Source organism: Corvus moneduloides, chromosome 1, assembly GCF_009650955.1.
Source record: "Corvus moneduloides isolate bCorMon1 chromosome 1, bCorMon1.pri, whole genome shotgun sequence".
Taxonomy (NCBI): domain Eukaryota; kingdom Metazoa; phylum Chordata; class Aves; order Passeriformes; family Corvidae; genus Corvus; species Corvus moneduloides.
In genome coordinates this window covers 34,184,900-34,201,594 of record NC_045476.1, presented here as the reverse complement: position 1 = coordinate 34,201,594, position 16,695 = coordinate 34,184,900, and the positions used below count along the sequence as shown (strand labels likewise).

Below are 16,695 nucleotides of genomic sequence, written 5' to 3'. Positions count from 1 at the left end.
CTGGAAAACCAAAAATGAATGTTTTTAAAATTTTCAGTTTTTGAACACTCATGCTTACTGCATGCCTCGACAGTGTTTGTGTGAGGGAAAATTTAACAAATGATCAGACCTGTTTCTGTTGTCTTACCCTCAAAGCACTAGATTTTGCAGCATTGGTGTGCTGCTTCTGCTTTTCTTACTTGTTTCTCATTTGTGACCTTTATTTTGTGAGAATGCTGCCATGCTGATGTAGCATGTTTTCTGATCTTTGGAGGCCCAAGAATGACATCCACTCAAATTGGCAGAAACATAAATTGAAGCTTACAGGTTCAGTCTTCCCTGACTAGTGTTTTTGTTGTTGTATTTCTTGATTCCAAATTTCTAACAAAATCTTGTTAAAAGTGTCTTTTCAAGGACTTTAGGCTGAAGTTTAAAACCTGTATTCTGCTTTTTTCAGGCATCCTCCGTTTAGCATCTGGAGTGGTTGATTTGCTCCAGCATTATTTTCCAGAATCTTTTGATCGCCTTCCTCAGGACCGTGGTCTCTTTGATGGGCCGAAACCTACGGTCTTGGAGTCCTGCAGCGTTAGTGACCTTGCAATTCTGCTGAGGGGCAACAAAAGGAAAACACAATCCATAGAATTTGGGGCACATCAGGTTTGCTTTTCTTAGGCTTTTTGCAGATTCTGCCAGTTCTGTTGCTAAATAATAATTTTGTATGAACTGCCCACAACTTTCTTTTTTAAGCCCTTGTCTCACTGATAAATCAGGCTTTTTAAACTTAGGAACCTTTTTTGTGTTGGTTTCTCTTTCTTTTTAATACGTCTGGTACTTTTTGTTCTTTTTTTGGCATGGGGTATTGTCTGACCTGTTCCTTTCTAACTCCAAATTTTCTTACACCAGATCTAAAACTGTCTGCACATACCACGCATTTGTCAGTCTTCTAGTGGCAGCTTTGTGACCTTTCTTGTGGAGTGTGCTGAAATATCTCTGTGAAATGTTGTCTCGTTTTGAGAAGGCTCTTGTATTATCATAATGTTTGTCTTTCTCTGTGCAACTGTTTTTTTTCCTTCTTTTTGTTTCCTAATATGGTTTTTTAATAATGTATTTTGTGGCAGGTGGTATTAGTGGCAAATGAAACTGCAAAGCAGAAGATACCTGAGGAACTTAGTTTGGCACTTGTACTGACAATTTATGAAGCAAAGGGCTTGGAATTCGATGATGTACTCCTTTACAACTTTTTCACAGATTCAGAGGTATTTAATTATTCACCATTTTCTGCATTTTTTCTAAAGTCGATCTTATTTGTAGTCTAATTGGTGTTGCAGCTGGGAAAGGATTCCCTCTTCTCTGAAAACAGAGGTCATAGGTTTATAAATTGAGAACATGTTTACTTAAGTGCTGCATTTTCCACCAGGCTTACTGTTACAGTTTAAGGGAGAGCCTTGGGGTACACACAACATTGCACCCACACACACACACACAGACACACACATACTTCTCCTGCACACCAAGACTACTGCTTTGCCCTTAGCCAGGCAAGTATTCCTTACTGAACACACCTGCAGATGCTCCATGTACCCCTGACTGAGTTGCTCTGCGATTAAACATTCAGTGTGAACAGCCCTGCTGCAGATGTCCTCTGCCTCTACCCCTCAAAACAGTGTCTCATGTGGTTTTCAGCAGATGAAAACCGCTAGAAAACTGAGGGCAGCTTACTGGTGGCTCTTCACAGAGGTTAGTGAATGTTATGTGATGAGGGCAGAAGGAAGGAGCTTGAGGTAAATACTGGCTGTCATTTCTCAAAGTTAGATTTGGTTCTGGTGATGCAAGTTGTAATCAGAAAAACAACAAGCCATTTTTCAGAATTTAGCAGAATCACTTTAGCAGAGTTGAGTTGTGTAGAGCATTTTAGCTTAGACTAATGTATGTCAGGCCTGCAGAACTGTTTTCATACAATTCTTCCATGTTCCTGTGACTCATGAGTAATTGAGTTGATTTGAGCAGCTAAACAAGCAGTCAAGAAAGCAGCTCACCCTGAGTTTTTCTAATTTAAAAAAGCTGAATCTGTGAACCGTTGTAAGCACAGCAGTGTGGCTGTGTGCACTTTGTAAAGTGTTGGGTTTTCTTTTTATTTGTCTTGAAAATGAGATTTAAGAAGAGTCTTGTTTCAGGAAGCAGATGTGACTGAAGAATCTAGAAGGCAAAAAAGCCAAATCCCCAAAACACAGCAAGCTCTTGAGCAAACTGATATCTTTAGTTGGTTGTCACATTACAGTCTATGAGGGCTTAGGAATGTTTTCATTGTTGATTTTTTAAAATCTTAACTTCAAAATACATTTTGCAGGAAAGATTTCCTGCTTTTATCCCTCATGGGAAGACAGTTAACTTGTTTGGTGTTGCTCAAAGCTCAGAAATATATAGATTGTAAAAATGTTGTTATGGCGTTACCATGAGTATTTTTTATTTTGTGCCAGAAACTTGGCAGTATTTAATTGCATGTCAATTAAATACCAAAAGGGAGAAATGAACATAACTTAGAATATAGTCACGATTTAAAGGTTATTAGTTTTGCAGGGGATGAGGAACCTGCAGAATGGTGTGATCAGGAGCTGGCATTTCCAACATGTCATGAGAGTGCACAGCACTGATCTGCTGCCACACTTAACTTGTAGTTAAGGGTGTCTGTGCATATTTATAGACATCTTTCACATGTCTCTATGTTGGAGTCCAATATTTTCTGACCACGCTTTTTTAGACTTTCCCCATGAGTGGGTTTTTTTGCTCACCTCTGAGTGTTCTTACAAGAGGAGGTGTTGGCAGGTGCCATTCCACCCCCTGGCTGAGACCAGCACTACCAGTTACTGGTGTTCAACACCAAGCTTAATACATTCATCACATGAATGACCAGCCAGATCTTTTCTGGGAACCCTGAGGGTGAGAATATATGCCAGCATGGGATTTGTGTGGGTCTAACTCACCAAGCTTGTCAGTTTGCAGAGTCAAGGAGACTTAGTGGCTCCCCATCCTAACCTGCAGGCCAAGTTCCCTCCAGCGTATCTTAGATAGTTGTTTATATGCCTTGATGACCACCTGGTACAGACAAGTATCTCAAGCAAAGGTTGTGTTGAGATGAAGTTCAGCTTTCTTGATGAAAATTGCTGATTATTCTTTACATTCTACCCTGAGATAATTTTTTCCCCTAATCTCCTCCTCTAAGCCTCCTTGCCTTGTAGGGGTGAATGGGTCACAACATACAACCTTATCTTGTGCATATGTAGGCAGTAGTGGTTACTACAAACAAGTAAGCCTCATTCTCTTGATATTTCAGGCTAGCAAAGAATGGAAGATAATTTCTTCTTATAGTCCTGATCTGGATGTGCAAGTGGGAAGCAACTTGCTAATTGAAGTGCCATTAGAGGATGACAGTGGTATGCAGGAAAGGACTCCATTTAATGTAGAAATGTACAAGGTGAGTTTTTTGTTAACACTGGAAATGGGAAGGACAAATTAAATTCTTAAATCTTAAAAGTAGGGAAATTTCTTAAATCCTTTCATCCTGTAGTTCCGTGTTTATCGAGGTTGCTTCCCCTAAAATAACTATCTTTTTGATAGTTGTTCACATTTGTATAATATCATAGCAATAAAATATAATGTAATACTATACTGATTTTAAAAAAATAAGAGATTATTTGCAAATGTAGTTTGATTAGAGTACAAAAACCTATGTCATAGAATTTTGGGTATATTTGCAGAACAACTGTGGTTAAAGCAAATAGTAAATCAGCTTGTCAATATTTATTATTACTGTAGTCTGGTTGCTGATTGGTGTCATTACCTTGAAATTAAGGAAGTTTCTTAGAATCTGGTGAGTCAGATATTTTCAGGATTAAATGGTAAATAAATAATTCTATGTGCCAGTGATTAGAAGGAAAATAGCCTGTCATACCTGCAGCTGATTTGTACCAGTGGTTGCTTGTAAGTTAGCTGGACAATGGCTTATGTAATTGAAATCCCATATTTAATATTTAGTCTTGCTTACTTAAAAGCACTTTCTTACTTGTTATTAATTCTGTATAAATTCTCTGTTTTCTTATAACTTCAAAGTATGTTTCTTTCTAGCAATTTAGCTCATCTGGTGTTTCATTTATTTAATTTAATTTTTTTGTTCTGCTTCAGATGCTGAATGGAGAACTCAAGCAATTGTATACTGCAATTACAAGAGCCAGAGTCAATCTTTGGATCTTTGATGAGGACCGTGATAAACGGGCTCCAGCTTTTAAGTATTTCATCAAAAGAAAATTTGTTAAGGTTGTCAAAACAGATGAAAAGAAAGGTAAAGTTGTCCTAAAACCTTCTTAAAAGACTGTCAAACAGGACAGCCTACTCATGCTTTCTTGCTTTTAGGCTGTGTAATAAAGAAGGTTAAATTCCTTGATCCTTCTAACGATGCGCATTGATAACTGCCCTTGCAAATTTCCACTTATTTCAGTGGATCTTAATTCTTTTGTTTCTAAAGATCAGTTGTATATGTTAGAGTATAACTTTATTGCTAACTCACTAATTTAAGTTTTCTTGTTGTCACAGGAGAAGAGTCAGTGATCCTTCAGACAGATCTGATCTTGTAATTAGTTTATTGAGTTCTAGCCAGTAAATTCAGATATGTAAAATATTCATTAAGTACAGATGAATTGGTGGTCAATACTCTACTTTTTACATAAGCCTGCTATACCTATCTTAAATGTTACACGCATGCAAAAATGTCATTTACCAGCCCGTTGGTGTCTGGTGTCAGGTAAGGGATCTCTCAGCCTTGAGGGGTGACCTTGAGAGGTGTTCCTACATAAAGGGAGATCAGGTCACTGCCGCTCAGCCAGTTACCGTGGAGAGAGCTCAATGGACCCTGATGGCTGCAGATATTTATAGCCTAAAGTGGTCAATTTGTAGTCAGATCTTCTGCTGAGTTAATGCAGCTTCAGCCACTTACCAGCCCAGTCTCCAGCCAGACTCTGGGATTTTTTGTGTTCTTACTGGTAGCTTCGCACAACAGTATTAACACACTTGACTCATAGTTACTGTTAGTGGTTTAAGCACAAATCATAGAACTTGGAACATTGTGAGATAATGCTTAGTTTTGGTACATGATAAGTGGTTTCTGTGGTTTATCCATTCTAACATAAAATGGTTGCCCCTGCCCTTGTAGACTTAGATGATAGCATGTTTGCTAAAACTTCAACCCCAGAAGAATGGATTGCACAGGGAGACTACTATGCCAAACACCAGTTCTGGGAGGTAAGAACATAATGTTTATTTGAAATAAGGATTCTTGCTTATTCTGAAACCTTATTATTTCCTCTGTCTGCATAAAATCATCTGTAAACCTTCAGTTGCTCTATAGCAGTCTGTCTTAGTTTGTGGTTTGTAGCTGTGTGTCTACTTGTAAATGACTTACAAGAAGTGAGCAGGAAGCGGAACCCTATTGTTTGTAATCTTAAATTCACTGCCCAGAAATTTGCAGTCCTATGAGGGAAAAACATTTTAATGCACACAAACAAAAGACAGTTGGAAAAACAATTATTAGTAACAATCAGAATTGACTGAAATGTGTGAATCTAAACCATGTTCTTGACAGTATCGTTGCACATACAGTAGGAAAATGAAAGCATTTTTTGGAAGTGTATTAATTTGGGTAGTAAAATGATGGTTTCATCCCCCTTCTGTTTAAAGAACATGGAGATTTTACAGTCTTTGGTTTCCTAGCATCCTAGTTAATACAGTCCACATATGGGATGACAGTTAATGGGATGGAAGCAAACTCAGTCAGGACAACAACATCAATTAAATATTCTGCAGGGGGATAAGGGATATCTCTAGATCAAATGCTCTTGTCCGTATGAGTAATTTTAACTTCCCAGACATCAACTGGGAAAATCATACAGTGGACACAAAGAGGTCCAGGAAATTTCAGGAGCATGTTGAAGACAACTTCTGGGTGCAAGTACTAAAGGAGCTGACTAAGGAGAGGTGACCTCCTGCGTTTGTTGTTTGTGAGGAGAGGCGTACTTGTGAGTAAAATGGTGACTTGTGTCTGTCTTGGTCACAGTGGCTACAAAGTAACTGAGTTTCAAATTGTTGTCTATAGAAGAAAAAGTCTTGCAAACCTTTGACCCTGGATATGGGGAGGGCAGACTTGTTCTCCGGAAGGAGCTAACTAGTAAGGTCCCTCGGGAATTCATGAATGCTAGGCACTTTTTAAGGGCCATCTCTGAAGAGTGCAGAAGCAGGAAATTCCAAAGTGTCGGTAGCCAAGCAAGTGTGGCAGAGTGGCTTGGCTGAATAGGAATCTTCTTCTTGAACTTAGGGGAAAAGGGAAAGTGTGTGGACATTGGAAGCAAGGGGAGGCGACACAGGAAGACAACAGAGATTCTGTTTGTCACTGTAGGGAGAAAATTTGCATGGCCAAAGCTTGAATAGAGTTCAGGCTATCCAGCACTGTGAAAGACAACAAAACAGTTATTTTAAAACACATTAATAGCAGAAGAAGGATTGGACATAACATTGGTCCTCTACTTGATGAGGTCATTTACCTCACAAGAAGGGACATAGGCAAAGCAGAGACATTTAAAGCCTTCTTCACCTCTAACACTGGTGATGTGCTGAAACACTGTGACTTAGGGAATGATAAACTCCCAGCTGACTCTGCATTAGTTTGAGACTGCTGCAGCTGGATGCACATAAATCTATTGGGCTTGATGGGATTTGTTCCAGGTACAGAATGAGCTGGCCCATTTTACTGTAGGGCCCCTTTCCATTGTTTTTCAAAGGTCTTGGGAGTCTGGAGAGGTCCCAGTCCATTGGAAGCTGGCAAATGTCCCAGTTTTCAAGAAGGGTAAGAAGGAAGACCCTGGTAATTACAGGCCTTTCAGTATCACTTTGGTGCCTGGTAAAATTATGGAGGAGGTTATTCTGGGAGTTACTGAAAATAACACTTGAGAGACAATGCCATCATTAGTCATAGGCAGCATGGGTTCACTCTCAGAAAGTCCTACTTAACCAACTTCCCTTTTGTGACAAGGTCACTCATCTAGTTGACCAAGAGAAGCCAGTAGATGTGGTACATTTTGGTTTTAGCAAAGATTTTAATAGTTTCTCTCACAGTCACTCTTCATTCTGGATGAAATGTTCAGCACACAGCTAGACAAGTCCATAATACATTAGGTGAGAAACTGGTTGACAAGTCTGGCTCAAGGAGTTATAATAAATGGGGTTATCAAGTTGGGGGCCAGTCACTAGTTGGGATTCCCCAGTGCTCAATTTAGGGGCTAGTGCTCTTTAATGTTTTTATAAATGATTTGGACATAGGAATGGAGTGTACATTAAATATGTTTGCCACCAATACTAAATTGGGAGGACACTAAATTGGGAGGAGCTGTTGATTCTCTCAAGGGTGGTGAGGCCCTGCAGAGAGACCTTGACAAACTGGTGGGCTGTCACCAACCGTATGAATTTAACAAGTGAAGTGCTGGTTTCTGCACCTAGGATGGAGTAATCCTGGTTATACATTCAAATTAGGGAATGAGAGGCTGGAGAGCAGCCCCATGAAAAGAGATCTGTGAGTTTGGGTTGATGGCAAGTTGAATATGAGCCAGCAGTGTGCCCTGACAGTCAGAAAGGCAAACGGTGCATCAAATACAGCATTGTGAACCAATCAAAGGAGGTGGTTGTCCCTCTCTGCTCTGTGCTGATGCAGACTCACCTTGAGTACTTTGTGCAGTTTTGGGCACCACAATATAAGGACATCAGACTATTAGAGTGTGTCCAGAGGAAGGTGACCAAGATGGTGAAAAGTCGTAGAATCGTTGAATGGTTTGGTTTTGAGAGACCTCAAGAATCATGTAGTTCCAACCCCACTGCCATTGCCATGGGCCGCTCTAGAGGACACTTCTTAAGAAGAGCAGCTGAAGTCGCTTGGCTTGTTCAGCTTGGAGAAGAGGTGGGTGAGGGGTAACCTCATCACAGTCTACAACTTCCTCAAGGGAAGTGGCAGAGGAGGAGGAAGTCCTGATCTCCTCTCTTTGGTGACCAGTGATAGGACATGAGGAAATGGAGTGAAGTTGCATCATACAAAGATCAGATTGGACATAGAAAAGGGCTCTTCACTGAGAAAGTGGCCTGCCGCAGGCACCCCAGGAAAGTGATAATGGCATTTAGCCATGAGTTCAGAGTTCCAGAAGCATCTGGATGACACTTTTAGTCATGTGGGTTTGTTTTAGGTAGTCCGGCAGGGAGCAGTAAGTTGGCCTCTGTGATCCTTGTAAGTCCCTTTCAATTTGAGATGTTCTGTGATTCTGTGAAATAAAATTGTAGATACTTTTTTGATCATGGCAGAGGGAAAGCTTCTGTGTTTTGCTGGTAACAACATATAATTCTCTGAAGGGAAAATAGATATTTATAACAAGGCAAAACCCCAAAATAATCAGCTGCTACTATACAGACAGTCTTTATTTCCCCTTGAAAATAAAAGGCAATTTCCTAAATGGACAGAAAAGAGTTTAGATAAAAAACTCACTCAGCTAAAAAAAATTAATCTTGAAATCTGAAATGCATTACCTATATTATCTGCTAATCTGTTTTCTTTATAACCCTGATCTTTGCTTGTCAATGCTACCTTAAGAAGACATTATCTGATGACTTTGGCAGTTCTAAGAGTGGCTTGCAATGTGCAATTTCCAAACAGAAGCAACACTAAATTAATGGATAGAATAAAGAAATCATGGTGTTGCAGAATAAGCAGGATGATAATGAAGCCAAGCTCGCTAGGAGCATGGCAACTCCTGGTGTTTCTGTTTAGTTTTCACAGAAAGGGCCCAGTATGATAAAAGCATTGAGTAAATGTTCCTTGCTTTTTGATTTCACTTGCACATGTTGGTTTTCTTCACTTTTATTAATATGGGGCAGCTGCCTGGTGACTTACCAGTTAATGGTTTAGGCTATCCTTCAAATTGCATATGGTATTAGTTCTATCAGCTTACCAGGAATTCTGCTTTCACTACTTCCATGGACAATATTGTAATTAATATTCTAATTTTGCTAATCGCATGTGGACTGACTTCAAAGCTTTTCTTTTTGTCCTAAAAATATACCACAATGTTTTACCTTTTCCTTTTTCCAGGCACCCTGCCAGTCTTTGTGCTTTCCATTACAGTGACTGTAAAATTAAGTATTGCTTTTATGTGATAAGCCATGGGCTGGATGCACATCTGTGAATGCTGTGTGTGATTTCACCCCAGGTGGCCGCCAAATGTTATCAAAAGGGAGGAGCAGCTGAGAAGTCAAAACTGGCCCTGACGCACGACGCTGTTCTCAAAGTGCACGCGAAGAAAGCCAGCCCAAGGTAAGTGTCAGTGCAGCCGAGCGAGTGCCACTCTGTGGTGCCAGACCCCTTGGGGGTGCAGGGGGCGAGATTCACACCACAGCTGTGGGACCGGACCGGAGACGTCGGAGAGCAGTGCAGGAGGGGTGTCTTTAGGTGTCTGTGGGTTGCAAAAGAGATTTAAGAAATTGGAAGGTCTCGCACAATAGGATCCAGGGCACTGCTCCCTGTGGAGAGTAGTGGAAGAGCTGTCTGAATGAAATGTGGCCCTTGCAAGGGCTTACTGGTTGTGTGAGAGAAAAGCAACAGGATTTGCATTATGTCAAGAGGCTTTATGTCCTTAGATATGGATAGAAGAGCATATGCCATCAGCAGTGCTCAACTTCGGTTAATCCCACTGCATATTCACTCAACAAAGAAGAAGGAATGGTGGTGTACATTGGGGAAGAAAAGCTGCTAGCAAAAGTGAGCTTTGGGTAAAATTGGTGTTACAGTCAATTTAAACTAAACAAGCTGAACTAGATCTGAACCATAGGACAGTTTTAAAGGAACAGATTTTGAGATGAATCATTTAGTTCATGATTTCAGCTAAGTAAAATAGCTCAAGGATTTGACAGGGGAGAGAGTTTGCAGTTTCCTGAAGAGGCTTGGAAACTCTTTGGGACTCATCTCAAATAAGACAAGAAAAAACTTAATGGAGAAAGATCTAGACCGAAGTGAATCAGTTCCTGCTCCTGCTGGGGAGACCAGAAGCTAGCAGTGATAGCAGAAGGGGAAAGGAATGACTAGATCAAAGGAAGCTGGCACACAAGGGGGAGGAGGGAAGGTCTGAAGAAATGCTGTTACTGGAGTTAGTTGAGATTTTATCTTCCTTAATTACATGCTTTATGTTAGTGGCCTGGGTTAAAAGTATAAGGATGCTCATAAAATTTCATGATTGTAGAGAAATTGTTGATGGGACTGATAAAACTTTTTGTCAGTTCCCTGTATGTTGGGGTGCTTGTCAACTGCGTAAAATTTGAGGAGAAGGAATTTGATGTATTAGGATATGTTGACAGAACATATGTAATAATGAAGCTGCCAAAGTTGATTTTTTTTAATAGAGGTATTAATGCTGGTGTAAAAAGCTTAAGTAAGATCTTCATATGAAATGTTCTGTACAGTTCTGATTCTCCAGGCTTGGTGCTTAACAGCAGAAAGGAGAGAAAAAGTTAAGAAAAGAGAAGCAGTACAAAATCACAGTACTATACATTACTTAAAAAAACCTCAAAAGAATCTGCCAGAGCAGTCATATTTTGGAACAGATTTCTGGACAGAACAGTGTCATCCCAAAATATAACTAATTGTAAGATCATAACTCATCAGGTAATGTGTGAAGAATAATGTGTGATGTCAGTGTTGGTTGGATTCAGTGAAGATCACATGATCCTAAACTTAATTTGGATGTTAGTGGTAATTTTCTCTTACTTTCTACAGGGAGAAACAGATGGAATATATGACATTGGCTAAAACTTACTTGGAATGTGGAGAACCAAAACTATCACTAAAATGTCTGATTCAATCAAAAGAGTTCCGTCTTTGTGCAGAACTGTGTAAAAAATTAGGAAAGGTATTAAATCCTCACCTTTTCACTTTCCTTTTCCTACACCTTGTTTTCCTCTCCTATTACTCAGAAAGTATTAGTATCTTTTTGTGTCACGGTAATAGCTGAATGAAACAAGCTCTTTAAGCTGGGCTGTTCAAAGAGAATCATTTGTTAGAGAATAGGCAGAAGAGGAATGAAGTGGAGAACGATGCAATTATGAAGGCTGGCTTTATTTCTTTGGCTTTCCTCAAACACCATCATCAGTCATTTGCAGTCAAAAGTTAGTGAAATGACTGATGTCCTGAAACTTAAGCTGTTGCTTCATTCAGTACTCTGATGATACTGAAACTTCACTGATTACAGCCATTTAAATGGAACCTTAAAACTTGGAAATATTAGTGTGTTAACAATATGTAATGTTTTTTATTTGCAGTGTATTTCCACTAAAAGAATGTAAAATAAATGTTCCCATATATTTGAAGTTCAAGGTACAAGGCTAGGGTTCTCATTCTGCATCCATAACTGTTTTAATTTAGTACTATCCATTCTGACAAATTTGTAAAGCATCAGAAGCATGTGTGGTGTTTTCTAACAACAGGCAGAGCTGGGTAGATAGAATTATTTTGAAAATCCTGTATAATACCTTTCATTTTACACTCTAGTTTTTCAGACACAAATATTTTGAGTTTTTTCTAAAATATTTTGAAGTTTTAGTGATGGTTACTTTAACAAGTATTTGATTACATTCAGATAGTTTAATTACACTTTATTAAAGTGTACTTCTTAATGAGACACATGATGGAATGACAAGATTTATTCTGTTCCTATAGTTCTGACTGTTTACAGCACTTCAGTTTCATTACTGACTTCTGCATTGCAGATGAAAGATGCTGCAGTTTACTATCAGAAAAGCCAGTGCTACAAAGAAGCATCTGAATGTTATGAACTAATTGAGGAGTTTGATCTGGCCATTAAAATGTATTGTCGGGAAGAACTCTATGAAGAAGCAGCAAAGGCCGTTGAAAGGTGTGTCCTGCAAGATGGTATTGGAATATAATTATCTTTTCCATTTCCAAATTCCATATAATGCAGCTGGTTCACTGGGAAATTTTCAGAAGGGTTTTGTCTGCTGACTTTGTTTTACATAAATCCTTTGTGATGTACCTTTAGTAATGGTAGCTGCTTTTTTGAAGGATTAAAGCTTCTTTAATATGTAAAGATTGTTTGATGACCAAAAAGTTCAAGCATTAAAGGCACTTTACCAACTAACAAGTTTTTAAATCAGCCCCCCAAACCATTCATGCAAATTTATCAGCATAGACACAAAAAATCTGCACTCTGAAGTTTATCATGAGAAGATGATAACAAAAAGCTAACGATAATTTACTCACCCAACAGGAAAAAATTACTCGTTCTCAGCTTGCAGGAGAGACTATTTCACAAAACTGGCTTAGGGGATACCTTAATAATTTTACATCAGCCATTAACAATGAATTACTGAATATTCTAAAGTGCATGTTACGAAAGATGCAACCAGGTGTTTTGCTCAGACACTCAATAAGCTACAAAGTATATGCAGATACGTACAACAGACTTGAAAGAATTCTCTCTAAACTGACAAGTTTATGTAAATTTTACAGAATATTGTATATATTGACCCATGGAGAATTCACTGAAACTCATATTTATTTATAAATGGAAGATTAACACTGATAAAATGTGTTAAAACAATTTTTACATTGATTTGACAGTGTGGAGAATGCTTCACTAATGCTGTAAACCTTGTGATCTTGTTTGTGCCAGAAGTTTTAATAATCGTGATTCTGACAGCCTCATGTTGTAATTAATTTCCTTCTGTAGATCTTTTAAGATGATGTGATCCTCTTTTGCCTGGCTGGCATATCACATGAAACAGTTGGCCTTTTTGAAGGAAGGGCTTCTAGGAGCAACTGTTTGTTTAATGGTTCTTTTTTTTATTGCAGTGCTTTTTTTTTTGTCTAGATTTTTCATCTGTGGTAGTAAATTGATGTATCTGTATTTCAGATATGAAGATACGTTGAATGCAAAAGGACAAATGGTTTCCAAACTCTCCTGTACAGCAAATCAGTTGTATTTGGAAGCAGCTGCAAAGTACCTGAGTATGAACAGGACTGAGGAAATGATGCGAGTCCTCTCAAAACTTGATACAGAGGATCAACTTGAGTTTCTGAAGTCTCGTGGATGCTTGCACCAAACAGCAGACTTACTGAAAAGGAAGGATCGCCAGGAGGAGGCTGCAAAGTTGATGAAACAACACGGGTTTGTTCTGGAAGCAGCCAACCTCACGGCTATAAAAGAGTTTCGTGCATCGTGTTTGCTTGCTGAAGCGCGTGCCAGGCTGAGTCGTGGTTCAGAATTACACCTGGGGAACGTGGAGAGCATCCTAAGAGAAGCCCTCGAACTCTGTGAGCAAACCAGGCAGAAGTCTGGCATTGCTGAGGCTGTGTTTTTGCAGGGAGCTCTGAAAGGAGACTTCAAGAAGCTGAGCAACGCGTACAGTCAGTTCCTATCTCTGAATCACTCTGCTGGTGCAGTTGAAGCTCTCTTTGCATTATGTCGCTGCAGCACTCCTAGTCAGAACATCCTCTTCATGGCAGCACCTGGCTTAATGGCTCTTCTGAGTCTTGTTAGCGGTCTGAATAAAGCAGCCACCAATGCAGAGAAAGATATGGTGAAGTTATGCTTTGCCTATTTTGGGATTGTCCCAACAGGTGACAGTTGCCAGGTGTCTCAGAATGAAGCTGAACCCATTCTCAAGTTTTTGTTAGACAAGCTAAGTCTAAAAGAGAGGAAGGCAAAAGGTGATTTCTCAGTAAGCACAGAGAAAGTAAAATCAGCTTTGAAGCAGCACTTGTTAAGCAGGTTGTGCTTTATCACACGTGAGTTACTGAGCAGGAAGTACCCTGATATTTGTATGAAGTTCATTGCCGGATTGAACTGTGAAGATGAAACCTGTGAGGGTTACCACAAGCCCTTGTTGCGCCATGAAGCAAAGACAATATTTCAGTGTAAAATGCATCTGGTGGCAATAAATGGACTGTTGTTGGAAGCCACATGCACTTTCCCTAAAGAGCTACTGAATCAGTGCAAAAGCTTCAAGGACATTTTGACTTCTGACATATATGCATCATGTAAATCCCTCCTAGGAATGTTTTTTCCTAATCATTTTCATTTGAGAATACTGTCTGAGAACCCAAAGGCATGCAAAGAAATATTGCAATTCAGTAGTATTATTTCCAAACCTTGTAGAGAGATGTTGAAGAAGTACATCACATATAAGTTTACTAATGAAGACACTGCAGCCAGAAGAGAATCAACTGACTTGTGGCTAAGTGCCATGAAAGTTCTTATCTTATCTTCAGGATATCCTGGAGAATTTGAGAAGCTTCTTTTTAAAGAAGAGGATGATTATAACAAAGAGCTAAAGTTTGCTTTGGCACAGGCAAAAAGTTCCCCAAAGAATAAAGGCCAGGGAGAAAAGACCAAAGGAATAGAAGGCAGACATGGTATGTTGCTACCTGACAAAAATGCTGAAAATGCAGGAAGAACACACTTGTGCTTCATTCGACTTCTTGAAAATTCACTTGAGCAATTCTATGTTCACAAGAACCCGGAAAACTGTAAAAGATTTTTTTTCCGTTTCATGAATGTCCTGATCAAGAAATGCACAAGATACCTGATTCCAAGCATAGGAAATACGGTGATGTTGTTGGAATTCCAGTATATTCTCTGCTGTGCTGTCCTGATGCGACTCTCCAAGAACATTATTCTCAGCCTTCCAAAGAGTTACATTGCTCTCCTTTATTACTGGGACTTTTTGTTCAGACGCAAGGACCATTACAAAGAACTTAAAGACACATTTTCTATTATACAGGAGTACAGACCAAAGGACACAAATGCAGCTGTATACCGTTTCAGATCTCATCTCTGTTACCTGTCAGAAGTCTTGTGTGGTGTTCATGGAAGGTTCAATGTCCTCCTGGATGCATTCAGGGATCCCAACTGCATAACTTCAGGGGAGGCTGAGCGGACAGTAGTGCTGTGCTTAGTGATGTTACTGAATGCTGACCAGGTGCAGAGTTCTAAAGATAGATCCCTCTTACGCCACCTCTTTCCTGCAATCAAGGCGATGCTGGAATCAATGAGAAAAGCCTCTCCCTCTAAAGTACCTGGAAGATTGCTGAGGGTCGTGGAACAAGTGAGTGATGCTACACATGTAAGAGAAGTTGCTGCAGGCCTGCAAGAGCTGCTGACAGAGCGAGATGAAGAGCACTTGGTTGACTGCCGCTGGAAGTCGGACACTGCCTACACTCAGGGGCATTCACCCATACGGGGCATCCAGTATGAACGCGTAAACCTTGACAGATTTATAACCTCTTTGGATGAAACAGAATATGCTGATGAGCTGGAAGAGGAATTTGAAGAGGTTCATTGCTTAGAGGACCAAAAAGATCCCCTGGAAGTCATTGCACTCAGCAAGCAACAGAAGCAAGAGCAGAAAGCATCTGCTCAACGCCAGCTGTATCGTGTGTTCCATTTCATTTCTCTATACATGAAGTGGAAAAGGAAGGCCCGCTCCAGAGTTCATCCTGTTGCAATGAAAGAAGAGGAATTTTTATCAGAGATATTCAAAAGAGCAGATATTGACCAAACCCAGTGTGACCTCTGTGGAGTCAGATTCATCCAGAGCTCTGAGAACTATTTCAGCCGGTCAGAAAGCATGGAGGCAGACACTTCTGAACCTCTGACACCAACAGAGAACAGTGGGGAAGAAAAGTTGCATGCAGAAGGAAATGCAATTTCTGTGGCCAATGAGGCCTACATGGAGCACAGAAACACAGAAGAACACACAAATAACCATGCTGCCTACAGACACTATGCCGAGTTTTTCAGAACAAAGATAGATCCAAGAATACATGATGGACTGGAAGTAGCGGAGGCCATTAGAGAAAGGGGTTACACCCGAGACGGTTTGGCATATAAAGAAGGTTCCAACTTATGCCAGAGGAAAATCAAAGAGAATATTAAAAAAATTTCAGATGCAGTAGAGGAAATATATGAGAAAAAAGCCTGGGCTAAAGGTAGGACCTTTCCAGTTTTCTTTAAACAATTTAATATGTAATTTTTTGGCCAGACCTCTAGACCTGACAAAACTCTGTTTGAAAATCTTAATGTGGTCAAGAGAAAGGTACTTCAGGTATCTGAGGAAAAGAAGAACTGAGAGAGCTGGAAATACTGAAAATGTATTCTAAGCTCTTACAACTTAATAAATTACATAGTACAGGTAAAGTGAATAGTAGTGATTTTTTATAGGTAGTAAAGTGAATTTTAACCACATGGTCAGGTGTACTGTGTTCTCTGAACGTACATAGTTTTACAGCAACTTCACATTTTTACTGACAGGTCATCTTTACTAATTTTTCTACTGTTTCTACTGTTTCCTATTTACTTCTTCCAGGCACAGTAATTTGGATATGCAGGGGTAGTAGCATGGTGGGAGTACTTGGAGTCTTTGACTAAGGGTATCGCTGACTATTCTGCCCTTGAACTTGTAATTTTGCTAGGGCTGAACAGACATGGATACTTGACTACAAATCTGTGGTGTGTCAGGTACTCAAAGGCCACCCTGGTATTAAAAAGTTCAGTAAATTACAGTGCTTGAGGTACATATTTTGATATTAGATTCCCCCGCCTTATATGCTTAAAGCGTTATTCTATG

General features: G+C 39.6%; 1 protein-coding gene across 3 annotated transcripts in view; it reads left to right on the top strand.

Annotated features, from left to right (window-relative positions):
* TRANK1 (tetratricopeptide repeat and ankyrin repeat containing 1) overlaps nucleotides 1-16,695 on the top strand; it is a 49,563-nt gene that overhangs the window by 30,027 nt on the left and 2,841 nt on the right. For all 3 annotated transcript variants that reach the window (XM_032104773.1, XM_032104784.1, XM_032104762.1), the window contains exons 14-22: nucleotides 437-636; nucleotides 1,098-1,235; nucleotides 3,311-3,451; nucleotides 4,159-4,315; nucleotides 5,183-5,271; nucleotides 9,270-9,373; nucleotides 10,829-10,961; nucleotides 11,818-11,963; nucleotides 12,981-16,057. In XM_032104773.1, coding sequence (XP_031960664.1) covers nucleotides 437-636; nucleotides 1,098-1,235; nucleotides 3,311-3,451; nucleotides 4,159-4,315; nucleotides 5,183-5,271; nucleotides 9,270-9,373; nucleotides 10,829-10,961; nucleotides 11,818-11,963; nucleotides 12,981-16,057 — 4,185 coding nt within the window. The remainder of the gene's footprint in view (nucleotides 1-436; nucleotides 637-1,097; nucleotides 1,236-3,310; nucleotides 3,452-4,158; nucleotides 4,316-5,182; nucleotides 5,272-9,269; nucleotides 9,374-10,828; nucleotides 10,962-11,817; nucleotides 11,964-12,980; nucleotides 16,058-16,695) is intronic.